The following is a 23,717-nucleotide window of genomic DNA, read 5'->3' as shown; positions in this document are numbered from 1 at the left end:
CTGTACTTTGGAATAAGTACTTTCCAAAAGGGAAAAAGTTCAACTCCCCTAAATTTAATATATGGGAAGGTATCACACTAGGAAAGGATAAATTGGAACGAATCTAATTGAGAAATCATTTGTAGATTACTCTCTTCATTTTAACCCTAAGCCATCATATTCAATGAATTACAATAATTTTCTTCAGTAGAACCTACGTATCAGTAAAGCTGATTGATTGACAAACCTAACGATACAATTATAATACTCTGGAACAAAAGTATCAAGAAAAACATGGAACAGGTTCTTCCATAATAGAACAAACTGAAATCTGAAATCAGGAAGAAAAAAAGGCTAGAGGGAAGACTAGAGGACTGAATGTACCTTTTAAAAAAAGAAATGTAAACTTCTAAAAAATGTATTTCAACGTAAATAATTTTTCAGATCTTGATTTCCATATATGTCACACCATGGAAAATTCTGGCTTGCATAGTTTTACATCAGCCAAAGATAAATTAAAAGGAGCAATGCAAAGAATGCCAGCTCTTTTCCAAAAGTCCATCCTAGATTTGACTGCTGACATCCGGAACTGTATTATTGTTACTTGGCTGACCTTGGGATAAATCTAGCATGTCCTACCCCCTGCTATTTTAAGCACTACCAAACCTTTGTGGTTGCGTCAATTGGCACTCAATGTAAGCTAAGTGAAATCTGAAATCTGGGGGACACAATCACTGGAAGTGGGGAAGATCTTTGCAGTTGTTAGGTTACTGCAATAGTTGATTTTCATCACACAGGGAAGAACATAAACATTTGGATGAACCGAACTTGTGCAAGTGAAGCCAAAAGATGACTTCCTCTCTCCCTCCCTCCCTCCCTCCATCCCTCCCTCTCAAGGAGGCATTATTGCTCTTACTTTCTCCACAACAATCACCTGTGAGACAGGTTTGGTTGACAGAGAGTGAACTGGTTCAGAATCACCCTGTGAGGTTTTCTGGGAAGAGTACATTTGTTTAGTGAAGTGTTATTTTCAACAAATGCTACTGAAAAAATATAGTTTCCCTGATTATAACATTTATTATACTCAGCATCACCATTTTATGGCAAATAAAGTTGACCAGCTTTCAATAAGGTAGAAAATAGAAACATATTTCCTATGAGTTATGTGATTCTTAATCTTAAGCAGGTCAACCTTACGTGCTACAATTTGGTTTCCTATTGCTTGCTGTTTAGAAAAACAAGATTAAATAGCCAATATCATACAAAAGGTTCATCATCTTGTTGTCTGCTCTTTGATTACAACAATATCTGGAAATGAGCAGTCATCACCACATATGAAAGTGCTTATTTAGGGATTGAGATTTCTTTGGAAGCAGGAAGCACCCTATCTTGGAAAGAAAGTATTATTCTGAGTCCTATGTTCACATGGCAACTTTTAGGAGTGATACCAGTGGAAATAAAATATATAAATTAGAGGCTGTCAGGAGGGCTAGTACAATTACATATGGGCCAATTGCAGCCTTGGATCAGGATGCGTCGTCATTTTCCAGCTGAATTACTGTAAGGTGCTTCAGGTGGGATTGCCCTTGAAAATAACAAGGAAACTTTGGCTGATGCAACATACAATGGGCTGTCCCAAAGGTGGTTTTTCAAGAGGCAACTGGACTTTCTGTTTTTTCTTTGAAAAAGTTTCACTTCTGATCCAAGAAGTTTCTTCAATTCTCCAGTCAGAGCTAAAGAAGTTTCTTGGATGAGAAGCGAAATGTCTTCAAAGAAAAAACGGAAAGTCCAGTTGCCTCTTGAAAAACCACCTTTGGAACAACCATGACCTGGATGACTGAGGATCTCCATATACAATTGACTGGATATTTATAGATGCATTGAGCTTTGCTACATAAAATCACTACTACAAGTGTGATACCAGTTGACAGTTTTCAGGTAGATTTCAAAGCATTGGTTTGCACCATCAAAACATCATATTATTCAAGATCTGAATGTCTCAATATTCACCCGCTCTGAGTAAAATCTGCTGTCCAATATGGGAAGAAAGCACCCCATAAATAGGGAATGCCATCTTCAAGAACTCTACAGCTTTTCAGAGAAGATTCCCCTTCTCTAATCATTTTTTTATTTCTAATTTTCTTATATTAATAGTGTAAGTTGCAAAAAGCAGCATGTTGTAGGAATAAACAAACTAAAAAGGGTATATTCTATCTTGTCATTTTCCACTTGGAGATATCAGTTCCCACATTAAAGAAACTAATAAAACCACCTTTCAAAGAAATTTACCATTCTATATTTTGAAAGGCAGTCCTTAAAACAACTGTCATCTAACTGAACAGTTATTTCTTATTATTGTTGAGCAAAACTGATATATGTTAGATATTAAATTATATAGGGAATACAATATATTCACTAATCTAGTAATTTACGTTTGGAGACATATCTGAATGTATGATTTGGCTTGATTAATTCAATGGATTCAGTAAACAACAGCATTACCCCATATGACTTCTGTTTGATCCATCTGAGTTCATGAGAGAGATGCTCTCTGTTTAAGAATTGGATCAGACCTTTCTGATAAGACATTCTCTTTTTCTTCCCATAACTGTGACATTTTGATGCAATCAGACTTTAATATATCATAGCAGTGAGGGTTGCAGAATTGTAAGGTTGCCACCCCATGTCAAGATATTCCTGTGGAATAGCATGCAGTTTTCACAATGCATTCATTTGCTGGTATAAACAACACATACACACAAACTTCTTCAACCATGTTGTCTTTGGGGATTTGTCTGCTCAAGTGTGCTATTACATCATGCAGGCAAGTCAGCAATCACCACGTAAAAGACAGCACCCAGGAACATATTGTGAATTCGCTATGTTCCTCGGAAGTTCCTGGAACATTATTTCTAAAAACTCTAGTAATTGCATTATAACCTTACCTCACTGTTCCAAACAATGAGTAACTAATTACTTAAATTAATGTGTAAGACAACAATGCCATTCTGTGAAAAGAAGCATCAAATATGCTTGTCTAATTACTGTAAATGTCACATGACTTAAAGATCCATTTATAATATGCTAAACTACTTGACATATCTTAGATTTAGGATCATTCATTAAAGCAGCAAAAAGTAATAAACACTGTCTAGAAAGTTTTGTGATGGAGCCATTAGGTCTCTCAGTTTTCAATCAGGAACTGTTGTTAACATTTAGCTCATGATATAAAACAGATATCCTGGATTTTAGGCTTGGGAAATCTAGGTAATGAAATTTACCACAGAATTTAAAAAATAAGTCATTATCCAAAGCTGCAAAACCAATGCAGCCCCTTTAATCCTCCTAGCTTATGGTAGAATATATCTTCCTCTGACAAATTTGATGAACACCAGAGTCATTGCTTTGGTTGTTGGAGGTCACAAATAGAGTGTTATGGCTCAGAGTTCCGGGTATTACAGTAACTGAGTTATGAAGAACTGTCTACACTTAAGGCTACTTTTAGCAATTATTATGTCTCCCTCCACCCCAAAATATGCAGTAATACAATTCTATTGCCCTGTTATATTAGCAAATAATCCAAGCTATGACTTAAAAAGAACCCTTATACATAATTCACTAAGGCATTAAAATGTTGCTAAGATAAGATGGCTCAGATACTGGTTTTATTTTTTCATAGTTGTGCCAGCTAAAAATAATGCTGAATCATTAGTTATACAACACCTTGCTTAGAAACCACAGATGGTAAATAATATTTTAATAATTGACTTACCAGACCATAGATACAACAGCTTTTAAAACAAAATCAATTATCAACTGGTATTCTGTTGCTTTCTTAATATATAATCTGTGGACCTCATATGAAACTTTTGTGTAATTTCCAATAATGAGGAATACATTCATGTTGCACTTTAATTATTAAGAATAAATGTAATAATTCGGGGAAGCTGCCAAGAGATCTTCTCTATAGAAGGTAAGATAGAAATGATTTTGATTGTGGGGATATTTAATGAATAGAGTACTACAATACTCATATTAGGATGTAAGGAATGAAGTTGGCAAGGCACAAACCTGGGATTCCAAGACAAGGGAAGGATGAATATCTTTCAAGGCCACAAAGCATACTTTTGTTGATTTGGAAAGGTAAGAGGGGAAAGGCAGAACTTAAACTCTGGGAAATAAACCTATACAATGAGTTTGATTTTGGGGTATTGCATGGACAAATCCTCGGTGTGTATGTGGCTTAATTTGCAATAAAGGAATTAATTGAGCTGGATCAAATCTCAGAGCTTTCTGCTAGGTAAGCTAATCCTGACCATGTAAAATGTCTGGAGAGCTGAGGTTTACAGCTGAACCAAATATCAAACCCGAGAGACCATGAACTTGTGAATGTTTTTATCAAGAATCCAGTGAAGATATTTACTCTCAAGAAAAAGGCCAAAAGGAAAGATTCCTCAGGACATATCTTTCCCCTTCCCCATTTTTAAATATATCTTTCCTGTTCTCTGTTATTCTGATAATGAACTTTCCCTATTTCCAAATTCTTTCTGTATGTAAACATTTGGGAGGGAAATACAAACATGCATACACAGATACAAAATAAAAATTTCAGTATATATTTAAGGGTCTGATTACTACCAGGCACTTCTACTATTCATTTCCATATGCATCATCTGTACATTGCTGTTCTGCGCTTTGTCTTAGCAGGGATCACCTGGATATCTGACAAATCCATTAGCAAGGCTTTACTTGATCTTGGATTAAGCTAGAATTTATATTTAGAAGTCACAATAAAGAAGAAAGTTCATCTAGGAATGCATACATTATCCACCCCCTATTGAAAAAAAAAAACCCCAAAGATCTCTACCAGATAATGTCAGAAGTAGAGTGCATGGTCTCATTAGAGATCAACTTGCTTCGACAGTGGTATTTCCTTTTTGGGGCACAGCCACAATTTTTTTGTACAATACTGACAGAACCATTTTTCATAATACATATCTATTTTGTGAAATAATATGTAACTAGGGAGGAAAGAAAGATTATAACACTGTTTATAGTGCTCCATCTGCTTTATTATGAGGCTTGCTTTATTGCCAGCAGACTTTCAAATAAAACCTTGTTATTCGTCTCATTTGGTTTGTCACAAAAACATTGACCTAACTGAACTCATCAACCAAGGCTAAAACAATTGCTATTCTCTAATATATCTCAAGTTACTTAACAGAATTTAAAGTTTGTAAAATTATAAATTAAGATATTGGGTTTATTGACTGGAAGGTTGGCAGTTTGAGACCCAAGTACCACATGATGGGGTGAACTCCCATTCTTGCCCCAGCTCCTGCCAACCTAGCAGTTCAAAAGCATGCAACTGTGAGTAGATAAATAAATGGGAAGTCTTCTGTGGCCCTGGGCTTACAGTCATGCTAGTCACATGACCATGGAAGCATGCTCGGACAACGCTGGCTCCCTCTGCTAGGAAATGGAGATGAGTACTTCCCCTAGAGTTGGACATGACTGGACAGGGGAAACCTCTACCTTTCTTTCTTTCTTTCTTTCTTTCTTTCTTTCTTTCTTTCTTTCTTTCTTTCTTTCTTTCTTTCTTTCTTTCTTTCTTTCTTACAGTTGAAAGGAACTTTAAAGAAACAATCTAGAGTCTATGTTCAGAGAACAACTAATGCTTTCTCATTCATCTGTGAAACAAGGAAAGACTCTGAATTATTTTAACAGGGATTGAAGCATAATCTAGGTCAGGGCTCCTCATTCCCTGGGCCGCGGCCAACTACCGGGCTTTGAGCAATTTGGAACTGGACTGAAGTGGTGGGTGAGCGCACATAAGCACATGTATCTCCACTTGTGTGAGCAGTGGGCAAGTGCACCCCTGCTAAATTTGCATGAGTGCCCACCACTCGTGCAAATGGAGCTGTGAGTGCCACACTTGCCTGCCACTCGTGCGAAAGCATCCCTGTCTCCCCTCTTCCCCAGAGGCTGGGAAACTCTGATCTATGTACAATATGGATTTAAATGTTAAAACTAATAGCAAACAATCCAAAAATATGTTGTGAGACGTGTGCAGTGTTAATATAAAGTAAATTCTGATTCTCATGTATTCATATTAAGAAAGCTGTTAAATTGGAGAATAGGGCATCCCATTTATAAATAATGGAAAATGATACAAATGACATTTTGCTTCATTTGAGAAATGACAATGCAAATACCACAAATCACAGTGAATGTTTGGACAGTACATGTGAGGTTTTTGTATCAAGGTCTGATAAAATGATGTTTCACTGTACTATTTCAGGATCATTTGATAATCTAGAAATAATGAAGTTGCGGCCTTCCAGATGCCCCTGATCTCGTAGCAGCACATGGCCAATGGTGAGACATACTGAGAATTATCATCTAGCATCAGGTTTTACAATTTCTTTTGATGGATTGATTATATGTCATCAAGTCCCAGCATACTTCAATTTCCTTCATTCGATATTTTATCAGGATGCCAATGGCATCACTAAAAGCTTAAACCTCAGCATTAGATTCCATCATGTTGAAAGCAAACTCAATCTTATAACGTCAGCTAGGAGAGCTCTTCCAACTTGATCTACAGCTTTTTAGCCCATGCAAACTATAGCCAAGAACCAGTTTGGTGTAGTGGTTATGGCACTGGATTAGAATCTAGGAGATCATAATTCTAATCCTGCTTTAGGCATGAAAACTGACTGGGTGACTTTGGCCAGTCTCTCCTACTCAGTGCATTTCCCTCATAGGCTTTCTATTATGGAAAAAATAGGCAGTGGGAGCAGTATGAACATCACCTTGAGCTGTACAAAATAAAGCCAGGATATAAATCTAATAATAAATACAATGAAAATAGTAAGGCAGTGTTATAATTGGAATATTTTATAAATCTTTCCAAACATGATCCCAATTCAGCAGATGTAGTACAAATCATTGTGGAATACTACAGCTCATACTCATATTCAGAATTATAATAATTATTTCTAAATATGTCCTCCATGCTTCAAAACAATAAATAACCCAATGGCACTTTCAAAGGGAAGAAGTTTCCAAACAATTTCTAAATATTTCATTCACATTTTCCAACACAAGAAGAGGGCATGGGTTGGAAAATTATTTGATTGGAAAGTTTATTTTATATTTCAGAAATGGAAAGCTAGGGTCATTGCTGTGATTGTAAAATTTAAAATCAGCAGCTACAGTTCTGTGTCTTTTTATTTGTTAAGTCTGGGGACATATTTGAACAATGAACACACAAGTTTAGAATAATAAATCATTAATTACAGCTAAAGAATAATAAATCAATAATAAATCACTTCCCTCCATACTCTGAAATGCAGATGAGTATATTCATGCCAGGTCTTAAAGATTGCACTATGTTTTTCACTTTAGCTACAGACTGGCTAATAGGCATTAAGGTTCCTGATGCTTTATAATTGTATCTATTAGTCAGCATCTTGCTATTTCTTTCAAACCATTTGTTCGAACTGAAACATTAAATTGGTACATTAATCATTCCTTTTACATAGGAAACCCTGGAAAAGTCAGCTTTCTGAAGAAGCAGTATTTCCCTCAACACTCTCTTTGTAGCTTCTTTCCAAGGACTTTTTTTTAAAGGAAGCCAAAACCAATAAAACTGACACAGGCTCGAGATGTGGATATACAGGACCCCCTTAACTGACAAAGCAAAATTATCCTTTGTCCTTGCATTTTTCCAAGCTAGAGTAAGAAAAGTAGTATTAGATGATGTAAAAATCACACAATTTCATTTCCCAGACAAGACTGGTTTCATTCAAAGGCCCTCCTTTCCTTATGCAATGAAAGCAGACCAGCAGTATGTTGAAAAACCTAACATCAACAGATTTTGGATCACTGAGCTGCCTATGTTGCAGAGAATGTTGATCTTGCCTTGCTTCATAGATTTCATGCATCAGCTCAATGACATGGCCTATCTTCCACAGACTAGTCTCTGGGATCAGGTGCACGATTAATTAATAACAAATTATAGGAGGGATTCTGTTAAGCAGTGGCAGCACTTCCAGTTCTGTTTGAACAGTCAGAACAAATGTTGGCAGGATCATATACAACAAAGATAAAAGCTGGCACCTGTTGCTTTCAGATAGTAAACTGCTAATTTGATGCATGGAATTACTGTACCAGAAAGACAAGTCCCTCAGTTTTGACATACATGCCTTACCTCTGTGGTGCAAAAAGATATCCCTCAATACACACGTAACCTCAATTCACTGCCAGACCTCTATGAGATGCATCCTAAACACACATGTGAACTATTTAACAGGCTTTTAGAAAAAATATTCACAGCAAAATGAATTGATCCTAAGTAGCAGGAGAAGGAAGAACCAGTAAGGAATCTGTGGCCTTGTCTGTGTGTACCTTCAAGTCAACTTTCATCTCCTGGTGACTGCCTGGACAAGTCCCTGGAGTTTTCTTGCTAAGATTTTCAGAAGTGCTTTGCCATTCCTTCCCTCTTAGGGCTGAGAGAGAGTAACTGGCCCAATATCATCCATTTGGCTTTGTGTCTAAGAAGGAACAATCCCCTGGTTTCTACCCTGGTGTCTTAACCACTATAAACATACAAACACACACAGACACACACACACACACTGCCTTCGTTATTCCTTTTAGGATTGTAACCTAGTTCTGAATGGGCCTAAGAATCTAGGGTAGCCTGTTAAGCTAGCCATACATCTCCAAATTTTCCTCACAATAAAATTCAGCGAATCAATTTTTAATCTACGAATGACAAAAGATATACCATTCTATTACCAGAAGGACCTTTGAACTAGAAGAGGATTACATTTGTCATTCCTGCAAGTTGTGTCAAAATAATCAAGACAGTGTCTACAATGATGTGATAGAAATGTTACATGTTTGTTTGTGTGTGTGTTGTACATGCATCACACATAAGAAACAGATAGAGCTTCTATTGTACAACTGAACGACTGACTTTTTTTGTCACATCTTGTAGATACCCCTGGAATTACTTGATTCCCCATCCACTGGTAAACTCCTACATGCTTGTCAGAGTTCTCAGATCAATGTGGAAGATTTTTAGGTGGCTCTTGCAAAAATTCTCCTTGGAAATTAAGCCAGTATACCTTAAATTTGTGCGTGGATGGGTGGGGTACATACAATTAAAAGACACAAAAAGAAGCCTGCTATCCAGAGGGTTGGATGCTGTAATTTGGTTCTTTTTTATTTGTTTAGCAGCTAAAGAAGTCTTCTTTACGTTTTCTCATGACAACCTGTGACATGACCCTGTATTTATAATGCACACAAGTCACAATGGACATATGTTTCTTTCTATTTACAGAAAAAAACCAAATTTTGTTGCATTTCACATAGGATAAAATGTCCAAAACTTTCCTGTTTAAAAAGATTTCAATACTATTCATTTTCACACCAAACAACAACAAAGTATTTTTGTCTTTCTCAGACACAAAAGCAAAGGATCTACTAGCTTGCCAGTTTGGGAACAGATCCTTTATCATCAGCCTAAGCATATGGTAGAAAAAGATGTAGAAAAATGTGCAGAATTCATATTTATTTTTAAAAAGATTTCTCAGACTCAACAGCCCATCATAACCAATTCCACCTCTATAGGGTTCAATCAAAGGAAACATGAACCAAAATCACAAAACTATAACAAACACAGCTAGTGTATCGTAAACAACTGATCTAAGTGGGGAGGCATTTTGTATTAATAAGATACAATGAAATATAATGTTATATATTTAATACTTAATAATATTTGAAATAACAATAATACAGAATGCTGAAAATGTTGCTCATCACTGATGAGGACATATTTGTATGAAAAACCCAATCAAACCCCACTTAACTTTTCCAATTCATAGAAAAAATAAATCTAAGCAGAAACCAATGAGAAAGCCAATTTTTTTCATAACTTTTCCAAACTGGAATCTTGATCTTTCCAAGCAAACCAGACTCTGTACGGGAATGATGAAATTAATTTCTATTTCTTTGGTTTACTAGGGAAATGAATTTTTTGATTCAAAAGGAAGCTATTGCTTTCATTTCCATTTCTGGTGAGTTTCATTGTTCTTGCAAGTAAAGGCAATCTGACAACCTTTATCAATATTAATCTTCAATACTAATAATAAATGGGATGCTTAGCAATTCTGGATTATCATAATACTATGCTGTTGTTCTATGCTTCGTCTGTATAAAGATTCATGAAAGCCAAATTATGCTAATCAAATTATCTTGAAAGTTTTGTTGAGTTCAAAAGAATGTACTTAGGAATTAAATTGTACATCATAAAAGTAAATATTTCTGACTTCATAATACATCAAGATGTCTTTGACGTCATGAACATTCTGACTTATTACCTTGCTGATTATAACTGCTCCTATTATATTGAAGGAAGCATACCATAAATTCTAAATAGTGTCATATATACTAAAAATATATAGAAAAAAGTCTGATGTGACAAACTTCAAAAGTCTGATTGACAGTACAGACTACCTCTATAATGTCTTGAAATAAAATATATTTTTCCCAATTAAGAAACACTTTTCAGGGGATGTAATACTTATTATAATATATTAAATGAATTATATGGATAGCTTTCAATTGATATAAATAGGCACCATAAACAAATTCTAAAGTATTTGTTCCTACCTTTGCAGCCACTGATGAATTGGGCTTTTCCAACAAGTCCCAGAGTTTTTTCCTTTTCTCTGGGCAGCAAGCATTATCAAATTCTTCACCATCTCTTTCTCTCATTGTTTCTGCTTCTCTCCTTAATTCTTCATTCATTTGCTCTTTCTTCTGATGATACCTTGCCTGGCAACAGGACTCTAAATATATTTCATCAATCCCCCAGTAATCTAATTCTTGGCCAAAAGAGAGAGCACACATTTCCTCCATCATATGTAACTTTCCTGTCCTGTAGAAATTCAGGATAGAGGTGAAAGCACCTGGGTGTCTATCAAAGAAATATTCATTCTCATTAAGATTATAGTCATCACATACTTCTAGTAAAGAGTCATTAGTATTGCAGTCTCTGAGCTTCCCTAAACGTGTCCGTGGAAGTCTATCTAACGTCCTCCATAGAACTTCATGATTGAGTCCACCTACATTGATTCTCACTCTCCTAGAACATGCTTTGCTTCTGATTATGTCCACTGGTTCTGGTGGAAGAGACTGTGTAGACCTGGATGTATTTTTGTTCATACCTGGAGCCTTTTCGGCCATCCTGATAAGGAAGTGGCAACAAAGCCAGAGTTTTTAAGAGAATTAAAATGGACTGATACGGTAAATTAGGTTCTTCTTAGATAAGTTCTTCCATCTCTGAAGCTGAAAAGGTGAGAAAAAGGCACATTTTAGTACAGCAAAATAGCAACTCTCAATGCTATAATAAATAAAGATTTTAACCAGGAGCATTCATTTCTTATAATACTCTTATAGGATCATGTAATATTATATTGACTACATGTATTGTTAAGAAAAAGAGAAAGCAACTTTTGCAATGCTGAAAAAAAATTGAAAAATTAGTTCCCCAAAATGCTATTATGGAATGCTATTATGGAAGAATGATTAGGTAGAAATGCAAACATACTGCATACTTAACAATAATTTGCTGAAGGAGATTTAGGAGAAATTATCTTTTTATAGATAATTTTTCATCTATATTAAACAAAATTGTTCCTATTTAAGGAAGCCCTTACCACTTGGTTATCCCTAGACCCTGGATCAGAGTGGATGATGTGAAGTTCTGGTTTGGATGTGTGATTATAATTTTTTTTCCCCTTAGACTTTCTTTTTTTGATATCGTCTGTGTTTCTACTGTGTTTTTCTTACTGTATTTTGTAACATTGCAACACATTGGGGAAACCTATAATTCTCATAAATAAAGAAATGAACAGCAATACTTTATTTAACATGTAAAGCTTTTTTTGTTTTGATATTATGAGAAGAAATCATTTCCATTTCTCTAAGAATTAGTAAAGACTGACCTCCATCAATCAATGATGAGTGTAAGAAAATGACTTTAATCACATTTATTTTCAGATAAAACAACTATTCATTCAATGTGAATGGACAGATGAAGACATAAAAAGTCATGATAAAACTCAGCTACGTTTTTGCTGTGAACCTTCAGTTGCAAATATCAGTAGCTGTTTTATTCTTCCTTATAGTCTTTGCAATGTTGTAGAACACAAAGGTCCATCCTGCCTTCTGTGAAACATCTTGAATTTTCTAACAAAAAGGAAGAAAAAAATGTCTAAAACATTTAACTATACATAGAACTTAATTCTTTACATTGATCTTCACTTGACATCTTGTAAAATAAATGTCATATCAGTACAATAGTTTTCTCAACTTTAATCTTGCTTTCCTTTGAAGGAGCTGTCATTTTCCAGAAGGCATGAATATTATAGAATATAGATCATGGAACCTGGATTTTTCCACATGTCTTTTGTAAAAGTTTACATCATTGGAAGCAGCATGGGTAACAGGAGCTCCACCTAACCTATCTGAAGAACTTCAATTTGCAAAAAGTTGCTATAGACATGCTAGTCAACTTATGTATGTCCAGAAGGTCTATGTTCTGCACCTGGAAATTCTGAAAGGAGAATAATAATTATGTAAAAGATTTGGGAAATGCTTACCACTGTGACCCTACCATTCTGCGTTGCTTTGCTAATCTTTCAGATTTGTTTATTTCTTATTTGCAGTCCCTTTTCTACCCTACAATATGATTAAATCAAGAAAGAGTAAACTTCAAATGAGGGTTGGAGTCAAAGAAAGGTATTCAGTAAATTTCTATGTTGCTATTTCACCAAAAGCTTATTGTTTTCACTCTTTAAAATGCTACTTTAAAGGAAATCAGCATTGATTTTGGGTATTGGCACTGTTCTTGTGGGTTCCTATGATGTCCTTCACTTCCAGCACTCTTCTTATGCTGAGACAATTGCAGAAATTAATTGATTAACTGAGGCTACAGAAAAAACTCACACTAAACATGGTTCTGTTATGTTTCCTCTGGAATCCCACGGTGGGAAATCCTGACTGTCTTGCTTCCCATCTTTTGAGATTTTTCTTCCCTTCTAAAGCAGGAGTGCCAGGGGGTCTTGCCATCAATTCCCAATACTACAACCTTAGTTCTTCCATAGTGTCTAGTTACTAGGAGTTGTTCTTTTTCACTTCTTTCTTGCCACCATTAAAAAATAAACACAGAAAAAAGAACAAAGGAGAGTGAGGCATCAATTTATTTTAGTTCTACTCCAAAGGCCAGGTGAGGAGGAGTTCCAGGTGGCTGGTGGAAGGGGGCACATAGGTCTTTTGAAGTGTAGAAATGAGCCCTGTGAAAATGTTGCTGATAGCTTAAGAGGTAAAACCACAAATTATTTAGAATTAATATTTATATTCATTTATACATGTCATTGTAGACATACTATATATAAATGTAAAATATGTTGAAATGTGGAGATTTCTTTTTAAATGGATTTCAATTCTTTTATTTATTTTATTTGGTTTGTCAATTGCTTACAAGATAACAGGTATAAGTAAAAACATAGTTATGAATACATGGATACATATAAGAAAAATAAAAGAAACAATAGGACAGGGACTGTAGGCACGTTGGTGTGCTTATGCACGCCCCCAACAGACCTCTTAGGAAACGGGTGAGGTCAATAGTAAAAAGTCTAAGGTTAAAGTTTTTGGGGTTTGGGGAAGAAACCACAGAGTCAGGTAGAGTATTCTAGACATTGACCACTCTGTTGCCGAAGTCGTATTTCCTGCAAACATTCCATGCATTTAAATGGCTTCTCTCCTGTGTGGAGCTTTTTGTGTCTTCTAAGTCCACTGCTATGAGTAAATGTCTTTCCACACTCCATGCATTTATATGGCTTCTTCCTTGGGTGGATCATTTTGTGGCTTCTAAGGCTCCTGCCTCAAGCAAAGGTCTTTCCACACTCCATGCATTTACATACTGTGTGTGTGTGTGTGTGTGTGTATGTATGTGTATGTATGTATGGTATTCAGCTCTGTTCGGGTATTTTCCCATGTCATTATAGTTGTGCTTTTAAAGTTGTAGCAACTATAATGACGTGGGAAAATACCCGAACAGAGCTGAATATCATACATATAAATACCCGCGAAAACTTAAGAAAACATATATATATGCCGAAAAGTTGCTACAACTTTAAAAGCACAACTACAATGACGTGGGAAAATACCCGAACAAAGCTGAATACCATACATACCATACCATACCACAAAAACTTAAGAAAACAAATATCTATATCTATATCTATATCTATATCTATATCTATATCATCTATATCTATCTGTCTGTCTGTCTGTCTGTCTGTCTGTCTGTCTGTCTGTCTATCTATCTATCTATCTATCTATCTATCTATCTATCTATCTATCTATCTATTTGTTTGTTTTCTGAGGTTTTCACGGGTATTTGTATGTAGATCTTTGGTTATTCGGGTTTTCTCCTGCGTAAAATTGGAAGTATCTAGGTGACGTTTCGATGAAGTCTCATTCATCATCTTCAGGCTTCTGTCTTCGGCTTTGTGCTTCTCGGAGTAATGTGAGCTTGCAGCTGCTTCTTCCTTTTAACTGCTATTGGGGGTGTGACTTGATTGGATGGGGGCTTGGCTGTGTTCTGATTGTTTGGGGGGTTGGCTGTGTTCAACTTTAAAAGCACAACTATAATGTTGTGGGAAAATACCCGAACAAAGCTGAATACCATACATGTAAGTACCCACGAAAACTTAAGAAAACAAATATCAGACCTCTGCGGGGAGGAAATAAACAGCCAGACCAAAACCTATGAGAAGCTAGAAGTTAAAAGAGCAGCAATACTATGTGACCTCAAATTCCTACGCAGCTGCAGAGACAACAATGCAACGCCAACCTGCTTCAAATTAACATTTCATCACAGCACAGCAGCTACTAAACGTATCCTGAAAAGAACTTAAATGGCTCTACTCAGGAATGAGCTCCACAGAAAGAGATTCCAATTGGATCAGTTAAACAAAGATTTGCTAGCACTACACCTGGAATTGAGCAGCAAAATCCACCCTCTACTTTGGGACAAGATAAAACAACTTACAACTTGGAGAGCTGAAACTGAAACCACTTACAAAAATGACAAACTCTTGAAGAAACTAAAGAAATTAGAACATGACAAGAAAGCCCCCAACAACTCACAACAACACCTGAAACAATTAGTATATAACGTTTCCAACAGAGAACTTACCAAAACAGAAACAGATGTCCTAACCAAAGGATTCAATTATGCTATAGCACCCAAAAAAATCCCCACAGAATCCATCATATGTGCAGTAGAATCCAGCCTAACTAAACTAAATACAGATGAAGCTGATAGAATAAGACACCAAGTTACTAACATCCTATGCACAAGCAAACCACCCAAAAGCAACTTGCACAAAGAAGAACTAAAAGCGCTGCAAGCCCTAAAAAAGGATAGCAGCATAATCACATTTCCAGCAGACAAAGGGAATGCCACAGTAGTAATGGATAGAAAAGACTACGAAACAAAATTGACAGACCTACTCCAAGACTCCACATACAAACCCATAAACACAGACCCAACCACATATCTGGAAAAATTAACCAAGAAGAAAATTATAACCAGCCACATGAGCAAAGAGATCCAACAGACGATCATCCCAAGAGAAAAATCTTCCAGATGCCCCAAACTATACGGCCTCCCAAAAATACACAAAGAAGGCATACCTCTCAGACCCATAGTCAGCTCCAGAGGAGCACCACTACAAAACCTAGCTAAACACTTAGCAAAACAGCTACAGCCCCATGCTGAAACAGCAGCTTCACATGTACAAAACTCATACCACTTCTTGGAAATGATCAAAGATCTACACGTGGAACAAGAAGATCTGCTTGTAAGTTTCGATGTGGTTTCACTATTCACTCAAGTCCCGATAAAAGAAACTCTTGAAATCATCAAAAATAAATACCAACCAGCTAAACACCTCATGGAACTAACAGAACACTGCTTAACCAACACATATTTCATATACAAAGGACAAAGATACAAGCAAATTGAAGGAGCCCCTATGGGATCACCACTGTCACCCGTCATTGCAAACCTGTTCATGGAAGAATTTGAATCCACAGCCCTGGCTAATGCCACCCACAAACCCAAACTATGGTTAAGATACATCGATGACACATTTGTGATTTGGCCCCATGGAAAAGAAAACCTAAACAATTTCCTAACACACCTAAACAGCACACACCCCAAAATCAAGTTCACCATGGAAATGGAAACAAACAAACAACTACCATTCCTAGATGTACTAATCTACAAAAAAACAGATGGCACATTAGGACACACCGTATACCAGAAGAAAACACACACCAACCGCTACCTCAATGCCCAATCCCACCACCACCCAGCACAGATAAACTCCGTGGCCAAAACACTAATTGCTAGAACCAAATGCCTGGCAGACAAGACACACATAAAGACTGAACTATGCACCCTGACTAAAGTACTGACAGCCAATGGCTTCCACAAAAGCAAAATCACCGGCTTGATCCACAAAAACACACTGAGACATAATGGAGACCTAGAAGATGAACAGACCTATGGAACAGCTGTCCTGCCCTACATAAGAGGTACTACAGACAAAATCAGTAAGATACTACACAGGCATCACATCAAGTCTGCCTTCAAAACAGACAGAAAAATAGCAGCCATCCTTAGAAACCCCAAAGATAAAATTGACCTGGAAAACCAAGGCATATATGAAGTCCCCTGTGCATCATGCCTGGCCACATACATTGGACAGACCAATAGAAGAATAAGTACCCGCCTGGATGAACACAAAAATGCAGTCAAAAAGCTGGAACACACTTCCTCACTAGTCCAACACATGAAAGCAACAGGTCATAGCATCGACTTCAATGGCACCAAAACCCTAGCCACAATAGAAAACCCCAGCCACAGAATTATCAGAGAAGCCATAGAGATTGAAAGAAGACCTGAAAGTATGAATAGAAGAGATGATTCCACCAGACTGTCAATTATTTGGAAGCCTGCACTCACAAACAAAAAAATCTCCACACCACTAGCCAGGCAAACACCTGGGCACAAACAGATCCCCCCTGATACCTCCAGCTCAAACACACCCCAACCAGGCACCCAGATGAAACCTAGCTTCCTAACAAATGATAGCCGTCCATTTACTCAGAGCCAAGCTGCACTAAAAGCCTCCAATACAGGAACACAATGTTGCCAGCCAATCAAGATACAAAAAAAGCCACAAAACAGACAGAAGATATTAGAAACACCAATCAAGCAGAACACAGCAAAATCCAAGACCAATAAACACAGACAAAGACTCCCAACCAATCAGGATGAAGAAAAAACCATTCTGGCACAGCAGTAGGCTAGCCCCAAATTTAAAACTGAAACAACTGTAACAGTCTGACTCACAGACGAACACAATACAGAAGCCTGATGATGGCAGATGAGATTCTGCCGAAACGTTGCTACAACTTTAAAAGCACAACTATAATGACGTGGGAAAATACCCGAACAAAGCTGAATACCATACATGTAAGTACAAAACTTAACTATATATATATATATATCTATATCTATATATATCTATATATCTATATATCTATATCTATATCTATATCTATATCTATATCTATATCTATATATATATATATATCTATATCTATCTATATATATATATATATATATATATATATATATATATATATATATATATATATATATATATATAATATATCTGCAGTATTTTTTTCATTTTTTTGAAAATATTTTTTGAAAATATTTTATGAAAATAAAGGCTCCTGTTTAATTTAATTTTTAATTTTTAGTTTATTTGATGTACAGTAATCTAGCTTCAGACACAGTTGTAACAATAAGTCGTACTTTGCAAAAGCAATTCTTTTGTTGCTTGGCTGCCTGTGTCCAACTTATCATTCATATCTGTTCCTTTATTAAGCAAGTGAACACCTTCCTACCACCTTCACCACCATGAATTATATCAGCCTTTCTCTGTCACAGTGACTTTAAGGTGTGTGGACTTTTACTCCCAGAATTCCTACCATATTGGCAGAGGAATTCTGGGAGTGGAAGTTACACAATTTAAAATTAGCGAAGGTGCAAAACACTGCATTACCACATGGCATACTCTATCCTCACTATATGCAATTTACTTCTATCTTACCTATTCTAAAATATGAGCGATCAGAAATCTACATATTTTGGTTCCCGTGCTCTGATATATCATCAAGAGCCTGGCATTTTAATTTCCTTTATGACTATTATGTATATTATAGTCTATACAGTATGTATAGGCATGCATATCTATAGTTCTTGACTTATTATCTTAATGGAGCCTGCCTGTTATGATCGTAAGGCATGACAGTCATGAAACAATTTTATGGGGTTTTTTGCAGTTCTCATGAAGCAAACACACTGTAGCTATGTACCAAATGTTAATGGAAAGTTTTGGCAAAACGATCATAAAATGTGGTCACATGACAGTGGGATGCTGTAAATGGCCGTAAATGCAACCTAGTTTGCCAAGATTCCAAAGTTTGCTTATGTGACTACTGGGGGGGGGAGGGGGCTGGAGGGGGGGGGGGGCAACTGATATAACTTTGAATCTGCATTGTAAGTAATCCCAAGATAATTTCAAATGTTGCTAATGACTGGTTAAGTTGAGGATTACCTATGTATACACACACATGATGTTTTAAATATTTAATCATGATTATTTCTAGACCACTGACTATTAAAATTTTGAGGTGACAAAAAAAAAAACAACTTAAAGAATCACAGTTCTTTTATACTCAAGAACTCTGCAGATTTACAGTGAAATATATTGGTGTGCTACTCTAATATAAATTGAGTAACTTAGAATAGATTTTTTGGGTACTATGAAAAATACACATTATTACTAAACTATTATCTGCTTAAATTTTACATTGTTGGTTTACTTTATTTTAGTAAAAAACAAACAAAACAAAAAACAAAAAAAATGCTAAAGCAACTAATATAAATGAAAGATACACAACTTTAAAAAATCCATCCCTCTGTAGTTCGGAATGCAGTAATTATGGAAAAAGAGAGAAGAAACCCTATGAAATCAATGGGAGTCCATTTTATTAGATGGTTTTAAATAGTTTTTTCTTTGATCAAAGTAGTTAATTTCAGGGCGGCTGGAAATTCTGTACTAAAACAGGTATGACGACCACATCTTTTCTCTTTCTTTCTTTCTTTCTTTCTTTTTCTTTCTTTCTTTCTTTCTTTCTTTCTTTCTTTTTTCTTTCTTCTTTCTTTCCTTCCTTCCTTCCTTCCTTCCTTCCTTCCTTCCTTCCTTCCTTCCTTCCTTCCTTCCTTCCTTCTTCCCTCCCTCCTTTCTTCTTTTCCTTCTTTTATTTCTGTTTTCTCCCCCCCCTCTTTCCACCCCCCAACAATCCTAACACCCCATCCCTGATAAAAATCAGTTGAGGATTTCTGGGCTAGTGAAGTTATGTATTTGCTAGTCTTCCATGACACTCCAAGGCATCTTTGTATTACACTCTGAGTCCTGGTCTCCTTTTCACTTATTTATCTTGGCAGTGTCTTCTTACAGCCCCAGGTACCTCTGTAATACCGGAACTCTGGTGACTGAACTCTGAAGATTGTTCCAGTTCTGAAAAGGCAAGCAATTTTTAGAGGCCTTTGAATTACTGGGAACATTTGGCAGATGTTTCTGTGCCCATTGGCTAATGTTCTCAAGACTAAATACTTGGTGAACACATGACAATAAATGAAATTTCCACTGAATCAGGCAGGAAATTTACCCTCTGTCTCCTGCCCCGCTCCCTTTCCTCCTCTTCCTCTCCGTCCTGGATCTTAAAACTACAGAAGGAGTCATAATAAATATATTAGTTTAGTCTTTTGGACCTCTCCAGGCTTAAAGTCCAGTAACTTCAAGCAGAAAATTCTTATCTGCTTTCTAGCTCTGCCAAGTGGTGTCAAAACACCTGGTTAAATGGCTCTGGTATAGAGGCTTCCTATCTCGGTAAGCTATGGCCCCTTCTTCTGTCTAATCTTCCTATCTTGTAATATTTATATCCAATCTGTTTCTACCTAAGATTTATGTTTTCCCCACCCATTTAAAAAGTCCTCTCTCCAGAGCAGTTTACAAAATGTATAACAAGGAGAAGAGGAAGGGGGGGGAGGGAGGAAAGGAGGGAGGAAAGGGAGGGAGGGAGAGTGGAAGAAGAGAAGGAGGATGAAGAAGCTACAGCATGTATGTTTGTATGTATGTATATCATTATGGCTGGCAAAGAGGTCAGTTTATCACAGACCAGAGAATGGAAGTGCTGTAGAAAATGCACAAGTCTGTATTGGGATAGGATGCGGTGTGACAATTTATTGGTTTACAATCTTACTACAAATGGGTTTCTTACTCAGAAATGTAGAAGCAGTGATCCATATGAAGCTCAATCAAATCTTACAAAAAGCATTCATCAAAAAGGCAGCTCAGTTTGAATAAAGTCTCAAGTTAGGCTTCTTCTTCACAGGACGAAGATGGTAAACTTTGCAGGATCTTTCCTGGCTTGCATCTACCCATTAATCATAAGTATACATATGTTGATGGCCCTCCATTAATACAATCACTTAATACAGTCTTTCAACTTTATTAGCAGGAAAAGCAGAAGTAGAATTACTCAAAGTTATCTTGCCTCCTAAACATGAATTATGATTAAGATCCATAAACCTGAAGATCCATATTCGTGTATGATCATTAGTACAATTATTATAAAGCAGCAAAATGAAAAAAGTTTTTATACCAACTGTTTCGCTTCCTCTAAAAAAAAAATCAGCAAAAAAAATATTATATGCCGCTATTGTTTAATTTTCCCAAAAAGAGATGTTAAAATGAAAATTCAATCTATTGTGGAGGAATCTGCAATAAAATGTTGCAACATATAATACAATGTTTCTATTCAAAATTCTAGCCTTGTAGCAATGCCCAATTTCTAGGATCTTTTATTGTGTTTTTCCACACAGTTTTCATCTGTTCTAAACATCAGTCAGCATGTCATGACGGAGCTGTTTTTGTTCTTTATCTTCTTATCTTTTCCCCTAAAGTACATTAGGGTTATATGATGCTTTAGAATTGATTCCAAAAGAGTTCTCCACATGGCAGCTGCAAAGGGCAGCCATATGATCCTGGGAAAGACAGAACTACTTTAAAAAAGAATGGCAGACAAGAGCTATGTGAGCATTTCTGCCGACCCCAGAATACCTTTTGTAAACTATTTTCAAAGTAATGCACAGCCCTAATACTGTGTTTGTTTCTCTCTTTTGAACCTGAAACTTACGTTTTTGTTACCTAAAGAACCATATTGTTAGTTTATACTCTATATTATAACCCAAAGACAAGCAGTCACAGAAGCTTTTAAAATGTGATACAGAGATTATAGAGGGCAAAAAAAAGTAATAGATGGTTGCTGATCAGTACAGATTTCGTATGTATACATCTTGTCATACAGATTAACTGCATCCAACATAAGAGCTAGGGGTGGTTATCAAGCTTATATTATGCCCTTCTAAATAACAATATAATTGGATGAATGTAAAGTAAAAAAAACAACTAAAAGGAGAAAACATTTTACATGAGACTACCTTTGAACAGCATCTGAAAGCTGCAGCAAGAGGAGAATGCAATGGCCGAGCATGTTACAATTCTCTTTTGCAAGTTGCATCAGAATGCTTCCTGGTTCAATTCAAGGTGCATGTAATAATCCATAGAACTCTTCAATACACGGGGATGCATTATTTGAAACACCACCTCCTTCCGGTTACTTGTTAGGTCAGAAGAATCTTGCCTGGGGTTCCATCTATTAGGATCTAGGAAGAGAGCATTTTCTGCTGTGGTACCCGCCCTTTAGAATTTCATTCCCTTGGAGATTACACTAGTCTCTACCTTGCTGGCTTTTTAGAAGGCAATTCATCAGTGGTGGTGGTTTTTGTATTCAGATTGCTGCTTGTGTTTTTAAGGTTTTTATATGGTTTTATATGATTATATATTCATACAGTTCTTACTGTTGTTAGCCATCTAGAATCATGAATGTGCAATGGGGAGCCATATAACTAGAAATAATAAATATTTTAAAAGTATAATGTATATTTATTTAAATCATTTTTTTAAAAAAATCAAGAGATTATTTTTTATTTATACCAATCCAAAGTTTCATATTTGTGAAGTACAACTTTTTCCAGACTTACAGGACTTGGCTTTTGAGTGGTGTGCCCCTTTCCAAAAATTAGTGGATGGAGCTACAAAAAAACTACCTTTAACTCTTAATTATTTAAATATATAACTATTCTCTAATCATCTATTCAATATTTTCCCCTTTGATCATATTAAATAGTATTGCTATTATTAACAAGTTTGGGAGGTTTTTGTTGGCTGCTGCAAAAGTTGGGAAGGAAATCTCAACCATCAAACCTCAAGCAAACTTCTGTGTTCTACAACATTCTGGGAAGTTACAATATAAGAGAATAAAACTAAATCAGAAGGGAGAAGTAGAATTTAAAAGTAAAGAATAGGCAGTAAGAAGTAGGCAGATGCAGAAGTTAAAATGAGGCATTTCCAGTAAAGCAAACGCCTTCTTAAATAGTCTTTGGTATATTTGAGGTACGGCCATGAAAAAGACACTATTGGCCAGGACTTCACAACAGGATTATAAAAAAACGTTCTGTGTTGAATTGTAGGAAGGCAAGCATGGGGAAAGGCAATTCTTCTAAGATATTCTGGCCTTAAGCTCTTAAGGACTTTAAAGATAATCATTACCATGTTGAATTGGAAACAAATTGATAACCAGAACAGCCCTTGAATTATAGGTGAGGTGCCTTGAATTACAGGTGAGGTCTGTATGCAAGTCATATGGATAGTATAACTCCAGAAGAAATTTTGTTTGTCTTTGCTATACCACAAGCAAACTAATATGCTTGTAATAATTATGTCATCTGATGCAACAAGTTTTAACAGCACTGAATCTTCTTTTTTTTAATAAGGGTGAGTCAGATAGTACAAGAGAGATAAGTATTTATTGTCAGATTACTACTAAGCATTATAGTTGAAAATGTATGAATTCAGTTGCATTTCTTTTGTTAAAATTTCCAGCAATATTTGTATGTGCTTTCTGAAGTAATTATTGAATCTGTAATAATCAAAACAAAGATCTGAAGGATTCAAGTCAAGCCTTCTGAATTAATTTTCAAATCAAAGTATAGGTATGGGGAATGCATATTAAGAAAAAGAGGCAGCAACAGAATATAGCTGCCATATATACATATATTGATAAGTTATGATGTTACTCTTTAATTACTTGTTTCTCTGTACCTGCTGTAATATATCTTATAGATATAAAAGGACTGTAGATACATAAGGAGATAATCTTTTCTAGAGTGGTCAGCAATAATATCAGGTCTTTCTTCACTGTTTTTCAGAAAATATAATCTTTGTCCTACATTTTGAACAGTGAACTGTACAGTCATTTCTAAAGTATTATAATGACATAAATGAAGTACAGAATTCCAAGGAGCTTCTAGCTAAAAAAAAGTTTATGAAATGTTCTTCCTTTAGGAATGAATGCATGCTAACCATGAAATTTATCAGCTG

The 23,717-nt window shown here is 35.9% G+C and overlaps 1 protein-coding gene across 9 annotated transcripts in view; it reads right to left on the bottom strand.

Annotated features, from left to right (window-relative positions):
* The window catches only part of KCNB2 (potassium voltage-gated channel subfamily B member 2), a 205,327-nt gene that overhangs the window by 161,890 nt on the left and 19,720 nt on the right, over positions 1-23,717 (bottom strand). For 4 of the 9 annotated variants that reach the window (XM_087961868.1, XM_087961862.1, XM_026689229.2 and 1 more), the window contains one exon: positions 10,663-11,340. In XM_087961868.1, the coding sequence (XP_087817994.1) occupies positions 10,663-11,238 (576 nt within the window). In that variant the 5' untranslated portion in view covers positions 11,239-11,340. Of the gene's footprint in view, positions 1-10,662; positions 11,341-12,367; positions 12,611-13,002; positions 13,194-21,715; positions 22,391-23,717 lie in introns of those variants that run through there. The other 5 variants (XM_087961867.1, XM_087961865.1, XM_087961864.1 and 2 more) reach the window with 4 other exon arrangements.

The sequence above is a fragment of the Notechis scutatus genome, chromosome 3, assembly GCF_049901735.1.
Source record: "Notechis scutatus isolate UNSWTSFEM ecotype Mainland chromosome 3, rNotScu1.2, whole genome shotgun sequence".
NCBI lineage: Eukaryota > Metazoa > Chordata > Lepidosauria > Squamata > Elapidae > Notechis > Notechis scutatus.
This window is presented reverse-complemented; position numbering and strand designations above follow the sequence as displayed.